The following is a 13,526-nucleotide window of genomic DNA, read 5'->3' as shown; positions in this document are numbered from 1 at the left end:
GCCAGGCGCGTCAGTTCCGGGCGGTGCGCGATGCTGTCGGTCGCAGGCAGCTCGGGCCCCGGCGGGGCAGGCGGCTCCGGGCCGGGCCTGGGCAGCGACGGCGATTTCCTGTCGCGGTACCGGCTGGTGTCGGCCAAGCTGCGGCGGCGGTTCCTGCGGAAGCCGAACGTGGCGGAGGCGGCCGAGCAGTTCGCGGCGCTGGCGAGGGAGCTGCGCGCCCAGGAGAGCCTGCCCTACGCGGCCTGGTGCCAGCTGGCCGTGGCGCGCTGCGCGCAGAGCCTGTTCCACGGCCCCGCCGAGGCGGCTGCCCTGGCCGAGGCCGCGCGGCTCTTCCTGCGCCAGGAGCGCGACCTGCGGCAGCGCCTGGGGCTGCGCGGCGGCTTCGGCGAGCACGTAGCGGCGGCGCAGAGCTGCGGCGCCTTCGCCGCCCGCCTGCACCTGGAGCGGGGGCAGCCGGCGCTGGCGGCCGGGCTGTGCCTGGAGCTGGCCGCGGCGCTGCGCAACACGGGCCGGCCCGCCAGCGCCGCCGCGCCTCTGCAGCGGGCAGCGGACCTGCTGGCGGCGGCGCGGCTGCCCCTGGAGGCTCTGCGCTGCTTGGCCGAGCGCGCCTCTTGCCTGCTGCTGGGCCGCGACTACGCCGGCGCGCTGGCGGCGCTGACGCGGGCGCAGGCGCTGGCCGCAGCTGGGCTGGGCGGTGTTGGCGGCGGCGGAGGAGCCCCCGGCGGTGCCTTCATGGACGTGCTGGCGCGTTGCGAAGTGTCGCGGGTGCTGCTGTTGCTGCTGCTGCAGCCGCCGCCCGCCAAGCTGCTGCCCGAGCACGCCCGGACGCTGGAGCAGTACTGCTGGGAGGCTCCCGAGAGCGGGGCCGGGCCCGGGACTGGTGGCGGCGCCGGGGCGGGCGGAGGGCTGCCGCCTGCAGCGAGTTACCTGCCGTCCGAGCTCTTCCTGCTGCTGCAGTCGGCCGTGCTGGCATGCCAGGAGAAGGACGCGGAGGCGCTGAAGGCCCTGCAGGCCGAGCTCTGGCCTCTGCTTACCGCAGAGCAGAACCACCTCCTCCACCTGGTACTGCAGGAGATGCTGAGCCCCGCTGGACAGGGGCTGTGAGCTCCACCTCTGGCATGGACGAGCCTTTTGCAGGGTCGGGCTTGGACTTGTTACTGAAGCCACAGTCTGTGTCAGCGTATCCTCTATTTTGTTATTTATTTTTAATACGAATTCTGTAACAGAAGCAAGTAATAATTGATGAGCAAATGTGTTCATCTTATGTTGTGTCATAGTAAACTACTCACTGTACATGCTGAAAGTTGTCATGCTTGAAAAAGAGTAATTCTAAAGCAGAAAAGCAGAAACAGGCTGTTTCTTAAAGAACTGGCTGCAATCTGCAGACAGGAAAACTTGCCAGGGAGATATCCCTGGGGTACAGGTGCTGGAGGGTTTGCACATCTGGGAGCTGAAAGTTGCTGAGGTTGCTTTGGAAGAAGGCAGCACATTAAACTGATTTTTGTTTCCCCCTGAAGACAAAGATAGTGCAGCCAATGTGAGCGTTTGGCTCTCATGGTGGAAAAAAGGAGTTGGTCAGTGACCTGCAAGTAGTTGTCTGAGGACGGGTGCTGGTGGCAGCCTGGCTGCATCTTGCATAGAACAGAAGAACTGGTTTCTGTACCACCTTGTGCTCTATCTCTGTATTCCTTATTGATTCCCACCCCAGTTGCCTCTGATGTCCCCACTGCTTCTGTTGAGCTTTACCCTATGGTTTCTAATGTTATCCCTAACCCTCTTGCAGTGCAGCCAGTGGAGGGGGTGTCTGTGGGTGAGATGTTCTTCCCCCACCTGCAGTGTTACACCCATCACACCTGGAACACTGCAGGTTTGGTTATGTGAGGAAATGAAATGACCAGATTAAGGGAAGTTGGGGATCAGTGTGCATCATTAACAGATCACTAACATTTCTTCTGGGTATAATCCATCCTGGGCAGATGTTAACCTGTTACTGAGAGAGTTTAAAACAATGTGACATTAACCCTAGAGCCAGGAGGAGATGGGGCTGCCTGGCCTCAGGTAGATCCTATTTGGGATTATAATAAGCGCTGAATGTGGGGTTAAAAATCTGGTGTGACTAGAGCTTGCAAGGAGATGAGAATACATCGAAGCAGGGTTATGAGGGGGCTTTAGGGAATGGTGGGGGTCTATTGGCCCAATGGTTTCAACCAGCACCAGAAGGAAGGACAGGTCGTGGTATCCAGTCTGGAGACCCAGCAGGGATACAAGTCTGCTCTCACCAAAGCCGGCCCCTAACCGGGAGGGTCCCTGCGCTGTGTTAACGCCTCACTTCGCTGTAAAGGATGCAGAAGGGGGAACAGGATTCACCGCTGTTAAACGGCCGCTGCCCGCCAGCCTCCTGCACGCTGCTGCGGCCCCGCGGCACCAAACCCCGCTTCCCACTGGGACGGGACATCCGGTTCCTCCGCTCGCCGGTAGGTCGAGGCCTGGGCGCGCTCAGCGCTGGGCGGGACCGGCCGCGGCGCGGGGCTTGTCGGGAAGCGGCGGCCCCCTCGGTACCTGCGCGGCGGCGGCGGCGCCACGCGGTGCGGCCATGGCGGACGGGGACGGTGCGTGGCGGCGGGCGGGGAGCGGGGAGCGGGTCGGGGCTACGGGCGCTCTCCGGGGCCCCTCCGCTGCCGGCGGGGATGCTCACTGTGTCGCTCCCGCAGGTTCCAGCGTGAAGAAGCGGCGGAAGAAGGAGAAGCGGGCGCTTGCCGATGAGGATGTAGCGGTGAGTGCGGAGCCACCGGCTTAGGGGGAGAAACGGGGAGACGAGCTGCCCCGGGCCGGGCTCGGGGTACTGGGGGACAGGGCTGGGGGTCCGCGGTGCCTCGCAGCGTGGCCCAGCAGGAGCATGGCCGGGGCCACGTGGAGGCAGCGGGCGGAGCGCGGGCCTCTGGGGTGCCCCCCCCTCTGATCTCGGTACCTTCATCCCCATCAGGACATCCAGCACACGGAGGAGTTTTTCATCAAGCCCGAGTCCCGCATCGCCCAGCTGGACACGTCGCAGTGGCCTTTGCTGCTGAAGGTAGAGCGGGTCGTAGACAGCCTCGTGGCCCTGGTCGCGCTCCATCTTTTGTCCTCTCAGAGCAGGCCCCTGGAGAGGCACAGCTCCTTCTCTGTGAAACCCTGCTGCTAGGGAGCAGCTCTCTGTGTGCAGAAATCACATTATAAAGTTTGTCCTGCAGCATCATTTGCATGCCTGCTTTATAAGTTTGTCTGTAAAGACCTCACCAGATTTCTTCAGGTATTTATTTCGGTTGCCTGTGGTCTGTGTAGACTTTTGAATTGCTTGTGCTGAGTTTCTGGGGCACGCTGGATTTATCCTGCATTGTAAAGGTTGGTAGTCTGCTTTCCCATCACTTTCAGTGCAGGACTTATGCTTCTTTCTCTTTCCATAAAACATGGTTTCATGGTTGGGTCATTTTCATTTTGGAAGAGGCTCTTCCACTCAGATGTACAAATCAGACATTGTGTAACTGGGGAGATGCATTGGGGCAAAGCAATGCTGAAACCAAGGTGAGCTCACGAACACTCGTAACTTTTGCTTTGATTTTGTAGAACTTCGACAAGCTAAATGTGATGACAGCACACTACACACCTCTTTCTTTTGGTGCTAATCCCCTGAAGAGAGAGATTTCTGACTATGTGAGGTGAGTGCAATAAGGGCTGGAGTGATTTGTTTCTCTTTCATAGTTAATACTTTCCACATATTTTCGGTTCTGGATTCCCCTTGTACCTTTCTGCTTGACTCAGTGCCTTGCTTCTAACCAGAAAGTGTCTAAATAGGACCTGCTGATCACTTCCTGTAATGTTTGCTTTGTTCTGGGGTTGTGGCTGGTCTGTAGATGGACATGCAAACACTTGAGGAATTCTCTGAGGTCTTATGGCAAGTCATTTGGCTTTGAGACTACTTGGAGTTTGTTTTTAATACTTGGTTTGATTTAAGTGCAAAGTAGTGATGAGCAGTCTGGGGAGAAGAGAATTCTTTGACCATGAAATATTCTCACTTGCTGTGTACAGAGCAGCTCAACGTGTGCTCACTGGGAGCAGCTCGTGTGAGCCTCACAGCTCACCTGGCTGCAGAGAAGTACATTTCTTTGCAGCCATAGCAAATACTGTCCAAATTTTTATGCTCTTGATGTGTTTGCCCTAATGCTTAGTTCCTGCTCTGTCATCTTGCACTGTAGGTCTGGGTTTATTAACCTCGACAAACCTTCCAATCCATCTTCCCACGAGGTGGTTGCATGGATCCGACGCATCCTTCGAGTAGAGAAGACAGGACACAGTGGCACTCTGGATCCTAAAGTGACTGGGTGCCTCATTGTGTGCATTGAGAGGGCGACACGACTGGTCAAATCACAGCAGAGTGCAGGTATGTTTATTGCCTGGGATCATTTACAGTATAAGTAACTGGGGAGGTGTGGAGTTCTTTTGGAGACAAAGTGGAGATTTCCAGTCTTTGAAAGGACTACCCTTGGTCTTCAGTGCCTTGAGCTTAAGGATTGATTATCCTTCTCACTCCAAGCCAGTGAGGGTGCATCCATGCTGAATCAAGTTCTTTTCCTTGATTGCTTCTCTGGGACTTGTGCTGTTTGAAGTCAGTGAAAACATTTCTGACAGACTGCTTTCCTGTACTAGGGCCTCAGCCTCTACGAGTCCAGTGAAATAAAATCAGTGAAGACTAAATGTAGCTCAGATTTATTTCATTGGAAGAATAACCCAACTCCATACTAAACTGTGCATGCTTTCTAGGAGAGGTGGTTGTGAGCGTGTCAGGGCTGTGTGGCTGTGAAGCAGGGTGGACCTTGAGGTCAACATTAAATGCAAGTGGCCACTCCTGACTGCTCTTGTCGTTTTTTCAGGCAAAGAGTATGTGGGAATTGTTCGGCTGCACAATGCAATTGAGAGTGAGGCTCAGCTTGCCAGGGTAAGTCTCGGCATGCTCTCAGCCATGCTGGCACTGCACGTGCAAAGTGTACAGATGAGAGGGTAGGAGCAGAGCTCAGGTGTGCTCTGTGTGTGAGGTGATGACAAAGTTTATCCATTCTCTGAGCGCAGTGGTGCTGCCCTCCTGCAGCACCCCGATTCCTGTTCTAGGGTCTGGGTGCTGTGCAGCTTCCAGAGACCCTCTGCTCTCCCAGTGTCCTACTGGGGGCTGTTATGGTGTGTGGCTGGCTGCCTGCAGGAGTGAAGTGGTGCTGGCATGGTTGGAGCCCCTCTCTGGGGGGCTCTGACCTCACTGAGATGAGGGATGATGTCTGATCACATACTGCCACCTGATGAAAAAGCCCAGCTGTGCTCACTGGGGTAGCATTTTGACCACATCCCTGGTTCACATTTGCTTTATTAAATATGACATCACCAGATTATGGTGAACCTTCTTGCTCATGGAAGTGGTCATAGTTGCTGGAGACCCCAGAGTGCTCCTGTGTTGGGGTACAAGTGTGAACTGTTACTTCTGCTTCCGCCCTCAGGCAATAGAAACTCTGACAGGCGCGCTGTTTCAGCGACCACCCCTCATTGCTGCTGTCAAACGACAACTGAGAGTCAGAACCATCTATGAGAGCAAGCTGGTGGAGTACGATCCTGAGAGAAGATTAGGTAAAATGGAGCTTTCCTGCCTTCTTCCTCTTAAGCTGACAGCTGGTATAATTTCCTGTGAAATGGGCTGCTTCCTATTCCTGGCAAATGTCTTAAGATCTAAATGCTCACCACCATCAAGCAGTAGCTGCTTCATGCATTACTTTGATGTGCTGAGAAGCAAATCCTGTGTATTTTTGGTACTGCTGCATCCTTCACTGAAGAGCCAAATGATGTCAATTAGATGGCATTAGCACTCAGTGCGAAGATGACCTTTATCTATCACCCCAGGCTGATGGCTCTGTGAATGGTTGGGCATTCAGCTTCTCTTGGAGGGAGCTTCTAGATGTGGTTCATTTCTAGATATGTGTTTAATTATTCTCCTGCCCTCCATTTCAGGTATCTTCTGGGTGAGCTGTGAAGCAGGCACATACATCCGAACACTCTGTGTTCACCTTGGATTGCTGCTTGGAGTAGGGGGCCAGATGCAGGAGCTCCGCAGAGTGCGCTCGGGCATCCTGGGAGAGAAGGTAGAGTGGTAGCACTGACTATAACCAGCCAACTTGAACTTGTCAGAATTGCAGGAGTGCCTTGGAACTGCATTGTTTTTACAGGGTTAGGAGAAGGTATTGGTGCATGGCAGCTTGGGGGAGTTTAGTGAATAGCCCTGAAAACATGGGAGCTCTTGCCATAGATGGTCTGGAACCAAAGTGTTGAGTTCAGTTCAAGGTGTTGTCCCTGTTCTGGTAATTAAGCTTTGGGACAGTGAGTGACTGGGAAGTGCACCCTGGTGACTGAAAGTGTGTTTCATGCCACCTGTGTTTCTCAGCCTACAAACCATGCATGTGCCGTGAGTTCACGTGGATGTGCTGTCTGCTTGGCAATCTGTGACCGCTTGGTGTCAGGGCATAACACAGGGAATGTGCTTCATCAGACTGAGCCTGGGAGGTGCAGGCGCTTGAACACTGGTACAGTCTTTTCAGTCTGGTCATAGCTGGATCCTGCTGCCAGTCCAAACTCCAGAACTAGTTTATTTCCTTGCAAAACACATGTATCACTGGAAGTGCTTCCCCACCGATCTGTGCTCTTACTGCAGCTGTAATCACTGCAGTCATTTCTGAATTCCAGGTGTTGGGTGCTTACAACTGCTTCAAGAATTTATTCCATGTCACAGATTGAAGAGCTGGTTAATTTAGACTTCTTTGTCTAGAAGTCCCAGATGCTTGTTTAAGTTTGGTCATATTTCAAAGTTTCATGTGAACAGACCTGATACACTAGATCCAAGTGCTGTCTGAGATTAGCAAGGTTGAAGTCTGTGGTAGCACAAGTCAGGCTGACCTCAAGTCGTTGATGGAAAGTAGTCTTGCCTCTGTTAGCTTGCTTTCTTGGTGCTTCTAAATTGACATCTGTTTTTCACTCCTTTTGTTGGACTTCAGCTGTTTCCTTATGTGTGTTTTGAGTTGGCTGGAGGAGAGTTTAGAAAGGTTGTGCCTTCATCTTCACAGGACAACATGGTGACTATGCATGATGTACTGGACGCACAGTGGCAGTATGACAACAACAAGGATGACAGCTACCTGCGGAGAGTTATCCTGCCACTGGAAAAACTGCTGACTTCACACAAGCGGCTGGTCATGAAAGACAGCGCGGTGAGCTCCTAACACAGTGCTAGCTGAGAGCCAGAGGCTGCAGTGTCCTCCTCGTGTGTATAGCTGATATAATAAATGGGAGATTAGGGTCCACATGGTGTCCAGTGCTGTCCTGATTGTGAGCTGTGTTGGATCTAGTATGGGCCACTGCCAGATCAGCAGTAAGATGCAAGAGCCAAGAACTGAGTGGCAGAGAAGCTGCTCTCCTCAAGGAGGGTGCTAATGGTTATAAGAGATCTGCCTCACATGTTGTTTGCTGTGATAGGTGCTTTGCTTGGTTTTTCGAATGCCCCTGAGTTTTATGTAGTGGACAAGAAGAAGTGTTATTGCTGGGAAATAACAGCAATGGGAAGCTAGAATATTAGAGGCATTTCTTACCTTGTTTTTATTCTCATAATGGCTTATAAGCCCTCCTGTTCCCTCCATTTTCAGGTTAATGCTATTTGCTATGGAGCTAAGATCATGCTGCCTGGTGTCCTCAGGTATGAAGATGGTATTGAGCTTAATCAGGAGATTGTTGTCATCACTACAAAAGGAGAAGCAATCTGCCTAGGTATGAAACTCTTTTTCTTCTTGTGCCCACCTAGCTGCAGAAATAACAGACTGTGTTCCAGTGAATGCACAACAAATGGGTCTCCATGCACAGAACATTTAAATAGTGCTTCCTGATGGGGACTGTGGGTTAAGTGTGGCCCAAGGCAGCTGGTGTTGGGCAGGATGTTAAGAAACAGTGGCTGTGTCAGTCCTTGGCAAGGTGTGAAGAGTTCCTTAGCCTGGTTTCAGCTGTGTGATGCTCAAGTGTGCTCTGTGTGTGAGGTGATGACAAAGTTTATCCATTCTCTGAGCGCAGTGGTGCTGCCCTCCTGCAGCACCCCGATTCCTGTTCTAGGGTCTGGGTGCTGTGCAGCCTCCAGAGACCCTCTGCTCTCCCAGTGTCCTACTGGGGGCTGGTGTGGTCTGTGGCTGGCTGCCTGCAGGAGTGAAGTGGTGCTGGCATGGTTGGAGCCCCTCTCTGGGGGGCTCTGTCCTCACTGAGATGAGGGATGATGTCTGATCACATACTGCCACCTGGCACATCACACTTCTGAGCGCATCAGTGTAAAAGGACTTGAGCAACTCCCAGCTTCTGTGAAGTGACTCTGAGGGTGCTTTGTTCTAACCAGGGTTTTCAGAGAAGCTGTGTAGGTGCCGGGTGCTGGCAGACTGTACAGATGATGTGTTGTCGTGCTCAGTGCTGCATGGTCTCGTGCTCTGTCCAGAACCATGGGACTGAGAGGCCTTGGAGGTGTAACACAGCCAAGCTGTTCCACCCTGTTGTTTGTACTGCCTGTGCTCTGGTCATCTTGGGGATCTGGCAGTGAAAATGTAATTTATTGGTAGGATTAGTCTCCTGTGTTTGGCTCTGCAAGGTTCTGGGAGCTGATAAAGGAGCAGCACTGCTCCTTTCTGTAGTGGTGTGGTTCCTTGAGCTGCCTGGAAGTGCTGCAGGAGCTGCTCGCAGAGCTCTTTCCACGGTGGTGGTGTTGGTGCTGCTGTGGGAAATGGTTGGTCTTGCTGTGTTGGCTGATCCAGAACTGGTATTCCTGTATAAGATAGAGGCTTATAGTGTGGTTAATCCATGACTGATGGACTTGCTGCTTTTGAGCAGGGCAGCTCTCTGAAGATTTAGTCCAGAAGCTACCTTCAGTGAGGATTTGGGGTGAAATGGCACTGGTGGGGGGTGTTGCTCCTCTTTATGCTGACAGAGGAAGAACAGGCTGAATGCAGCAGGTTCCTGCATTGCTGTCACAGTTGTGCTGTTAAAAGAGTTAATGAGCTCTCTGCCTTTTGCAGCCATTGCCTTGATGACCACAGCAGTGATTTCTACCTGTGACCATGGTGTTGTGGCGAAGATCAAGAGAGTGATCATGGAGAGAGATACGTACCCCCGCAAATGGGGTCTCGGTCCCAAGGTGAGTACTGTGGGGGTATGGTCAGCTGTGGGGATGTGGGACCCTGGGACCCTCAGGTAGAGCTGCCCCCGTGTCTTCTCCAGGGTGTAATTCTTTGCTGTCCTGCAGCCGTGATGGTGGTGATACCCAGTGCTGGGGCCATGCCAACCCAGTGCTGATGGGAGCGAGGCTTTCCCTCCCCATGGAGCCTGGGCAGCTCTGCCTGAGGCCCAGCTGGGGCTGCTGCTCAGGCATGGGCTCCTCAGGTCTGTACAGCACCAGCCCTCCTCTGGTAAAGAGCCAAATGATGTGAAATGGATGGCACTAGAGCTCTGTGCAAAGATGACCTTCATCTATCACCCCATACTGATGGCTCTGGAGAGGCTCACAGCAGCTGTGAGGTGATGAAGGCCAGTGTACAGGCATCTTGGAGTCTTTAGCAATGCCCTGTGTTTGCAGCTGAAGTGGTTCAGCTGAAATGTAGCAGGTCACTGAGATGGAGAAACCAAAGATCTGAACTCCACAATGTGCAGAGTCATCTTATTCTGCTGCTGTTACTTCCCCCACAAATTAGCCTTTATTTAGTGGTGAGGATGCCTTCTTGTAGACTGCTATAGGGGATGTTTAGAAGGTCCTTGGAGAAGTATTAAGTAAGTAATGCTGTAGTTGCTGGCTTGTTCCTGCATTACCTCCTCCTAGGCTGAGTGGATGAAGCCCTGGGGAGGATTTCTCCTTCCTGGAGCTGCAATCTGACTTGTTGCACGTTACTTTCAGGCCAGTCAAAAGAAGATGATGATCCAGAAGGGCCTGCTGGACAAGCACGGAAAGCCCAATGAGAGCACACCAGATTCCTGGAAGAAGGAGTACGTGGATTACAGGTGGGTACAGCTCCTGTGTGATGGGCAGAAGGGAGCCCTGTGTAGCGAGCGCTGGGCTGGGCTGCTGCAATTTGTGCTTGGAGCATGCTGGCACAAAGCTGGTGGCTGGCTGGACCTGTGGGGTACAGTGACATTTCTTGGGTGAAACATGCTGCTGGTGGGCAATGCTGGAGGGAAAGGCCCTGAGCAGACAGTTATCCCTTTTTAGCCTGTGCTTGTGGTTTTAGAGGGAGTCAGTCTGCTAAATTAAATGGGGGAAGCCTTGCTGTTGCCCTGCCTGTCTGACCCTGGTGCAGGCTGCAGGTCTTCCCCACACCAGCTTCCCCACACCTGGCACCCAGTGTGGGTTACGGAGCCCTTGCAGTGGGATAGGGCTTTGTGCTTGTACAGAGCAGTGTGAGCAGCGGCTGTCCTGCTCCGTCTGGGGATCTTCTCTTTCAGGGATGCTTCCAAGAAAGAGGCAGCTGCTGTTTCAGAACCGGAGAGGGCTCCAAAAGTGAGTATCTTTACAGCTCTCTGGCTGTAAGGTTGTTTGGGCCCTGACGAAGGGTGGATATGCACCTATTCCTTTAAGGCAGTTGGTATCAGGTGCTGGATTGTGTGCTGCTTTGGTTGGTTGGTTTACAGAGGAAGATGTTTCACATTCTGGGAGTCTAGTGCCCGGATGCGTATTGTGGTTGCATGGCCCATGAGCTAGCTGTAGGGTGACCTGTTTAGGGCCTTACCTCCAGGGGTTTGTTGCTGGGATGTCGTCCTTTGGTTGCGAGCCCTGTAGCACAGTATGAGAATGAGGAACTCTAATTTGTGGTGCACAAGCTGCAGCATCCAAGGAAATCCATTATATGGAGCCACAGCGGAGGTCTCTTGTGCCAGAGAACCTTTCTGGAGACTACAGACAATTGCAGAAATGTCCGTGCAGGAGTTGCGCCTAAAGTTCCCCATGTCAGGGCTTGTGCTGTGATCTAAGGACCTAAGCCAGGGCTTGTGCATGCGCTTGGAAAGGTGCAGCGGTGTTTCAAACTCTGCAGCATTTGAGGTACAGAAAACACGGGGTGCAAAAGCAAATCCTAGAGAGCGTATGCTCAAAGCATTGTTAACTGTGTAGTTTGATTGAATCAGGTAAAATAGTTGCAATGGGCTTGCAAACAGTTCTTCCATCACTTGGGCAGCTTTGGAAGGTGGTGTGTCTGACAACGTGTTTCCTTAACAGAGGAAGCGAGAGTCAGAGAGTGAAAGCGAGGAGGCTGTGAGCCCGCCATCCCCTGCCACCCCGCCACCAGAGGAGCTGAGCAAAAAGGAAAAGAAAAAGAAGAAGAAAGAGAAGAAAGCCAAAGAGGCAGCTGAGAGTGGAGGAGAGCAAATAGAAGTGGTACGTAACTGGGTGCTGCCATGGTACAGTCCAAACATGGGGAAGAGATTGCTATCTCTCCCTAATCCCTCCAGCACAAACGCATCAGCATCCTGCTGTGCGTGTCCCGCAAGTGCCAGGCTCCCCACAGGCAGAGAAAGGACTGGTTGAGGGTGGTGGGAAATTGGGCAGGTGAAGCTTTTGGGGTGGACCTGCAGTGGGGCAGGGATGGGGTGAGCAGCCATCTGTGCCCTGGGGCTGTGCGTAGGTACATGTTCCTGCCAGGCCTCTCTGCTCTGGTGTCCTGTAATGGGTCCCAGCAGGACCCATTTGGTGCTGACATTCAGTCAGTGTGCTTCAGTGCTTGTGTGGTGCTGAGGGAGGATTGCAGCCATGGGGAGCCTGCGCTGCATCTGGAGTGGGACTGTTCCTACTGAAATGAACACTGAGGGATTCCTTTTTGATTCCTTCCTGACTTCTCCAACCTCTTCACAGACCAGTGAGACCAGCATCAAGAAGAAAAAGAAGAAGAAACAAAAGGAGGTAGAAGAGAGCTCGGAGTAAGCAACTGGATCTGTCCAAAGCAGGAAAACCTCAGCAGGGAGGGAGGAGTCTGAGGACTGGCTGCGTGGCAGAGGGGCCAGCAAGTTCCAGGTTCCTTTTCTGCTGTGTATACGTGTGAGCGGGTGTGTTTGCCCAGGATATGCCCTGCTCAGGTACCCCTCCTCATCCTGTTTTAAGGGTCGCCAGAGGAGCGGGATGCCTCACTGCCCCTGCACTGGATTGCTCTCTAAAGTTGAACGCCATGATGCCAATAGAAGTGGTATCTTCAGGGAAGCTGTAGCTCCTGGCTCTTACTTCGTGTCTCTGATTTCACCTTGAGAGGGAGGAATAATGTTTCTCCCTCCTCTTGTCCTGCTTCTTTCTTCCTTTTTTCTTCCAAGGTTGGAGCTGTTACCCGACAGTCATAGAATGTTGGTGTCTGGAGGACTGGCTTTGTCATGGCCCATTGAATGAATGACAGTCAAATCGGTTATTGGAAGGGCTCTTTGTTTTAACCTGGCCATATGCTTGACTCTACCCTCGGCTAGATGAAATCAAATAGCCCACCCAGATATTCCTCAGTGCTTTTTTAAAACTTTATCATAAAAGGATTAGAACATGAAATTCCTGCTTTTCGCTTCATAATGCGGGGACCTGCTTGTTAGTTGTTGGAATCCCCAGACCCAGTGCCCCAGGGACCTTGTCAGTGTGTACCTCTGGCTACAGTTCACTTTCCTCTACCTAGTTGTTGAAATGGTACTACAACACTTTCAATTGCCTTCCATGGCTTTGATATCCAGTATGTTCTGGAAGGCTGGAAATTGGGATGCTGCTGGGGGGTAGAAGTGAAGTGAGCAGCAGGCAGGTGACCAGTATGCTGTTCTAAAGGGCCGTTGGGACCGGAGTCCTCATGAGGAAAAGCTTGGCTAGAGGCACCTCTGCAAGGGGGCACTGGCTGAGGGCCTTGAGCGGTTTCTTGTCCTAATTTCATTACCTGGGGTGGCTCGCTGGGGGTGGGAGGTCTCTTCCCCTCTCACAGGGGTAATGCTGAGCCAGATTTTAGCCCCTTTTAATGGGATCCTTCCACGCGGGAAGGATCCACACTGCTTTGTTCTGAGCTTCATCCCTGCAGAGATTCTGTAACACTCGTCTTAGCCTCATGCATTGCTTTTAACCATCTGACTTTTCTCCCCTCCAACGCTAGAGGTACACGCGGGCAGTGGGGCCAGCAGCTGGTGGCTGTCAGAACCTGAGCAGAAAGAAAAAAGTCCATTTCTATTTACTCTTTTTTTTTACATAAAAATAAAAGCCCTATTTTTGAACGGGTGATTTCCTTCCTCATCTGGCTCCTGTAAGAGGTCAGTGGTCTGTTCCTGGGGAGGGGAGGCAGCTTAATGCATGTGCCTGCTGCAGCAGGGCAGGTGAATGGCTGCCCTTTCTGCCCAGCCTTTGTGCCGCTCTCCTGAAGAAGCTGCTGGTGCAGAGGAGGGGTCATGCTGATGTGCACCATGACCAGAGGGGCCTTTGTTGCTGGTCAGGACTTCACAGGTTC

At 52.8% G+C, this 13,526-nt stretch overlaps 2 protein-coding genes and 5 non-coding genes across 10 annotated transcripts; all 7 read left to right on the top strand.

Annotated features, from left to right (window-relative positions):
- Window positions 1–25: 25 nt before the first annotated feature.
- LOC115613162 (40-kDa huntingtin-associated protein-like) lies at window positions 26–1,303 on the top strand. The gene has a single exon (XM_030498300.1). It carries the CDS (start codon window positions 31–33, stop codon window positions 1,102–1,104), a length of 1,074 nt encoding a protein of 357 aa, XP_030354160.1. The 5' UTR covers window positions 26–30; the 3' UTR covers window positions 1,105–1,303.
- Window positions 1,304–2,429: 1,126 nt separating this feature from the next.
- DKC1 (dyskerin pseudouridine synthase 1) lies at window positions 2,430–13,301 on the top strand. 4 transcript variants are annotated; one of them, XR_003993141.1, is made up of 16 exons: window positions 2,531–2,609; window positions 2,712–2,773; window positions 2,984–3,070; window positions 3,604–3,695; window positions 4,233–4,417; window positions 4,908–4,972; window positions 5,520–5,646; window positions 6,025–6,155; window positions 7,131–7,274; window positions 7,707–7,827; window positions 9,108–9,226; window positions 9,980–10,083; window positions 10,525–10,579; window positions 11,294–11,452; window positions 11,927–12,085; window positions 12,173–13,301. XR_003993141.1 is itself a non-coding variant. In XM_030497426.1 (15 exons), the coding sequence occupies exons 4-15, from the start codon at window positions 3,625–3,627 to the stop codon at window positions 11,993–11,995; spliced, it is 1,350 nt and encodes a 449-aa protein (XP_030353286.1). In that variant the 5' UTR covers window positions 2,430–2,474; window positions 2,712–2,773; window positions 2,984–3,070; window positions 3,604–3,624; the 3' UTR covers window positions 11,996–13,301. The 4 variants fall into 4 exon arrangements, 3 of the variants coding, with proteins under 3 accessions (XP_030353286.1, XP_030353283.1, XP_030353284.1); XM_030497426.1 differs by lacking the exon at window positions 2,531–2,609 and adding an exon at window positions 2,430–2,474 and having other exon boundaries at window positions 11,927–13,301; XM_030497423.1 differs by having other exon boundaries at window positions 11,927–13,301.
- LOC115613379 lies at window positions 5,065–5,311 on the top strand. The gene has a single exon (XR_003993380.1). It is a non-coding gene; the product is annotated as a small nucleolar RNA SNORD17 (small nucleolar RNA).
- LOC115613367 lies at window positions 5,851–5,926 on the top strand. The gene has a single exon (XR_003993369.1). It is a non-coding gene; the product is annotated as a small nucleolar RNA SNORD83 (small nucleolar RNA).
- Window positions 6,329–6,463, top strand: LOC115613374. Its single transcript, XR_003993375.1, has one exon. It is a non-coding gene; the product is annotated as a small nucleolar RNA SNORA36 family (small nucleolar RNA).
- Window positions 8,086–8,332, top strand: LOC115613377. The gene has a single exon (XR_003993378.1). It is a non-coding gene; the product is annotated as a small nucleolar RNA SNORD17 (small nucleolar RNA).
- On the top strand, window positions 9,505–9,580 carry LOC115613368. The gene has a single exon (XR_003993370.1). It is a non-coding gene; the product is annotated as a small nucleolar RNA SNORD83 (small nucleolar RNA).
- Window positions 13,302–13,526: the final 225 nt, after the last annotated feature.

Source organism: Strigops habroptila, chromosome 9 (genome assembly GCF_004027225.2).
Source record: "Strigops habroptila isolate Jane chromosome 9, bStrHab1.2.pri, whole genome shotgun sequence".
NCBI lineage: Eukaryota > Metazoa > Chordata > Aves > Psittaciformes > Psittacidae > Strigops > Strigops habroptila.
The sequence above is the reverse complement of the archived record's forward strand: the minus strand, read 5'-3'. Positions and strand labels throughout refer to the sequence as shown.

Coding starts and splice junctions, on each gene's coding strand:
- DKC1 (XM_030497423.1), top strand. Junction 4,418..4,907: donor CAAATCACAGCAGAGTGCAG/GTATGTTTATTG, acceptor TCGTTTTTTCAG/GCAAAGAGTATGTGGGAATT. Junction 10,084..10,524: donor AAGGAGTACGTGGATTACAG/GTGGGTACAGCT, acceptor CTTCTCTTTCAG/GGATGCTTCCAAGAAAGAGG.
- LOC115613162 (XM_030498300.1), top strand. CDS start 31: ATGCTGTCGGTCGCAGGCAGCTCGGGCCCCGGCGGGGCAGGCGGCTCC.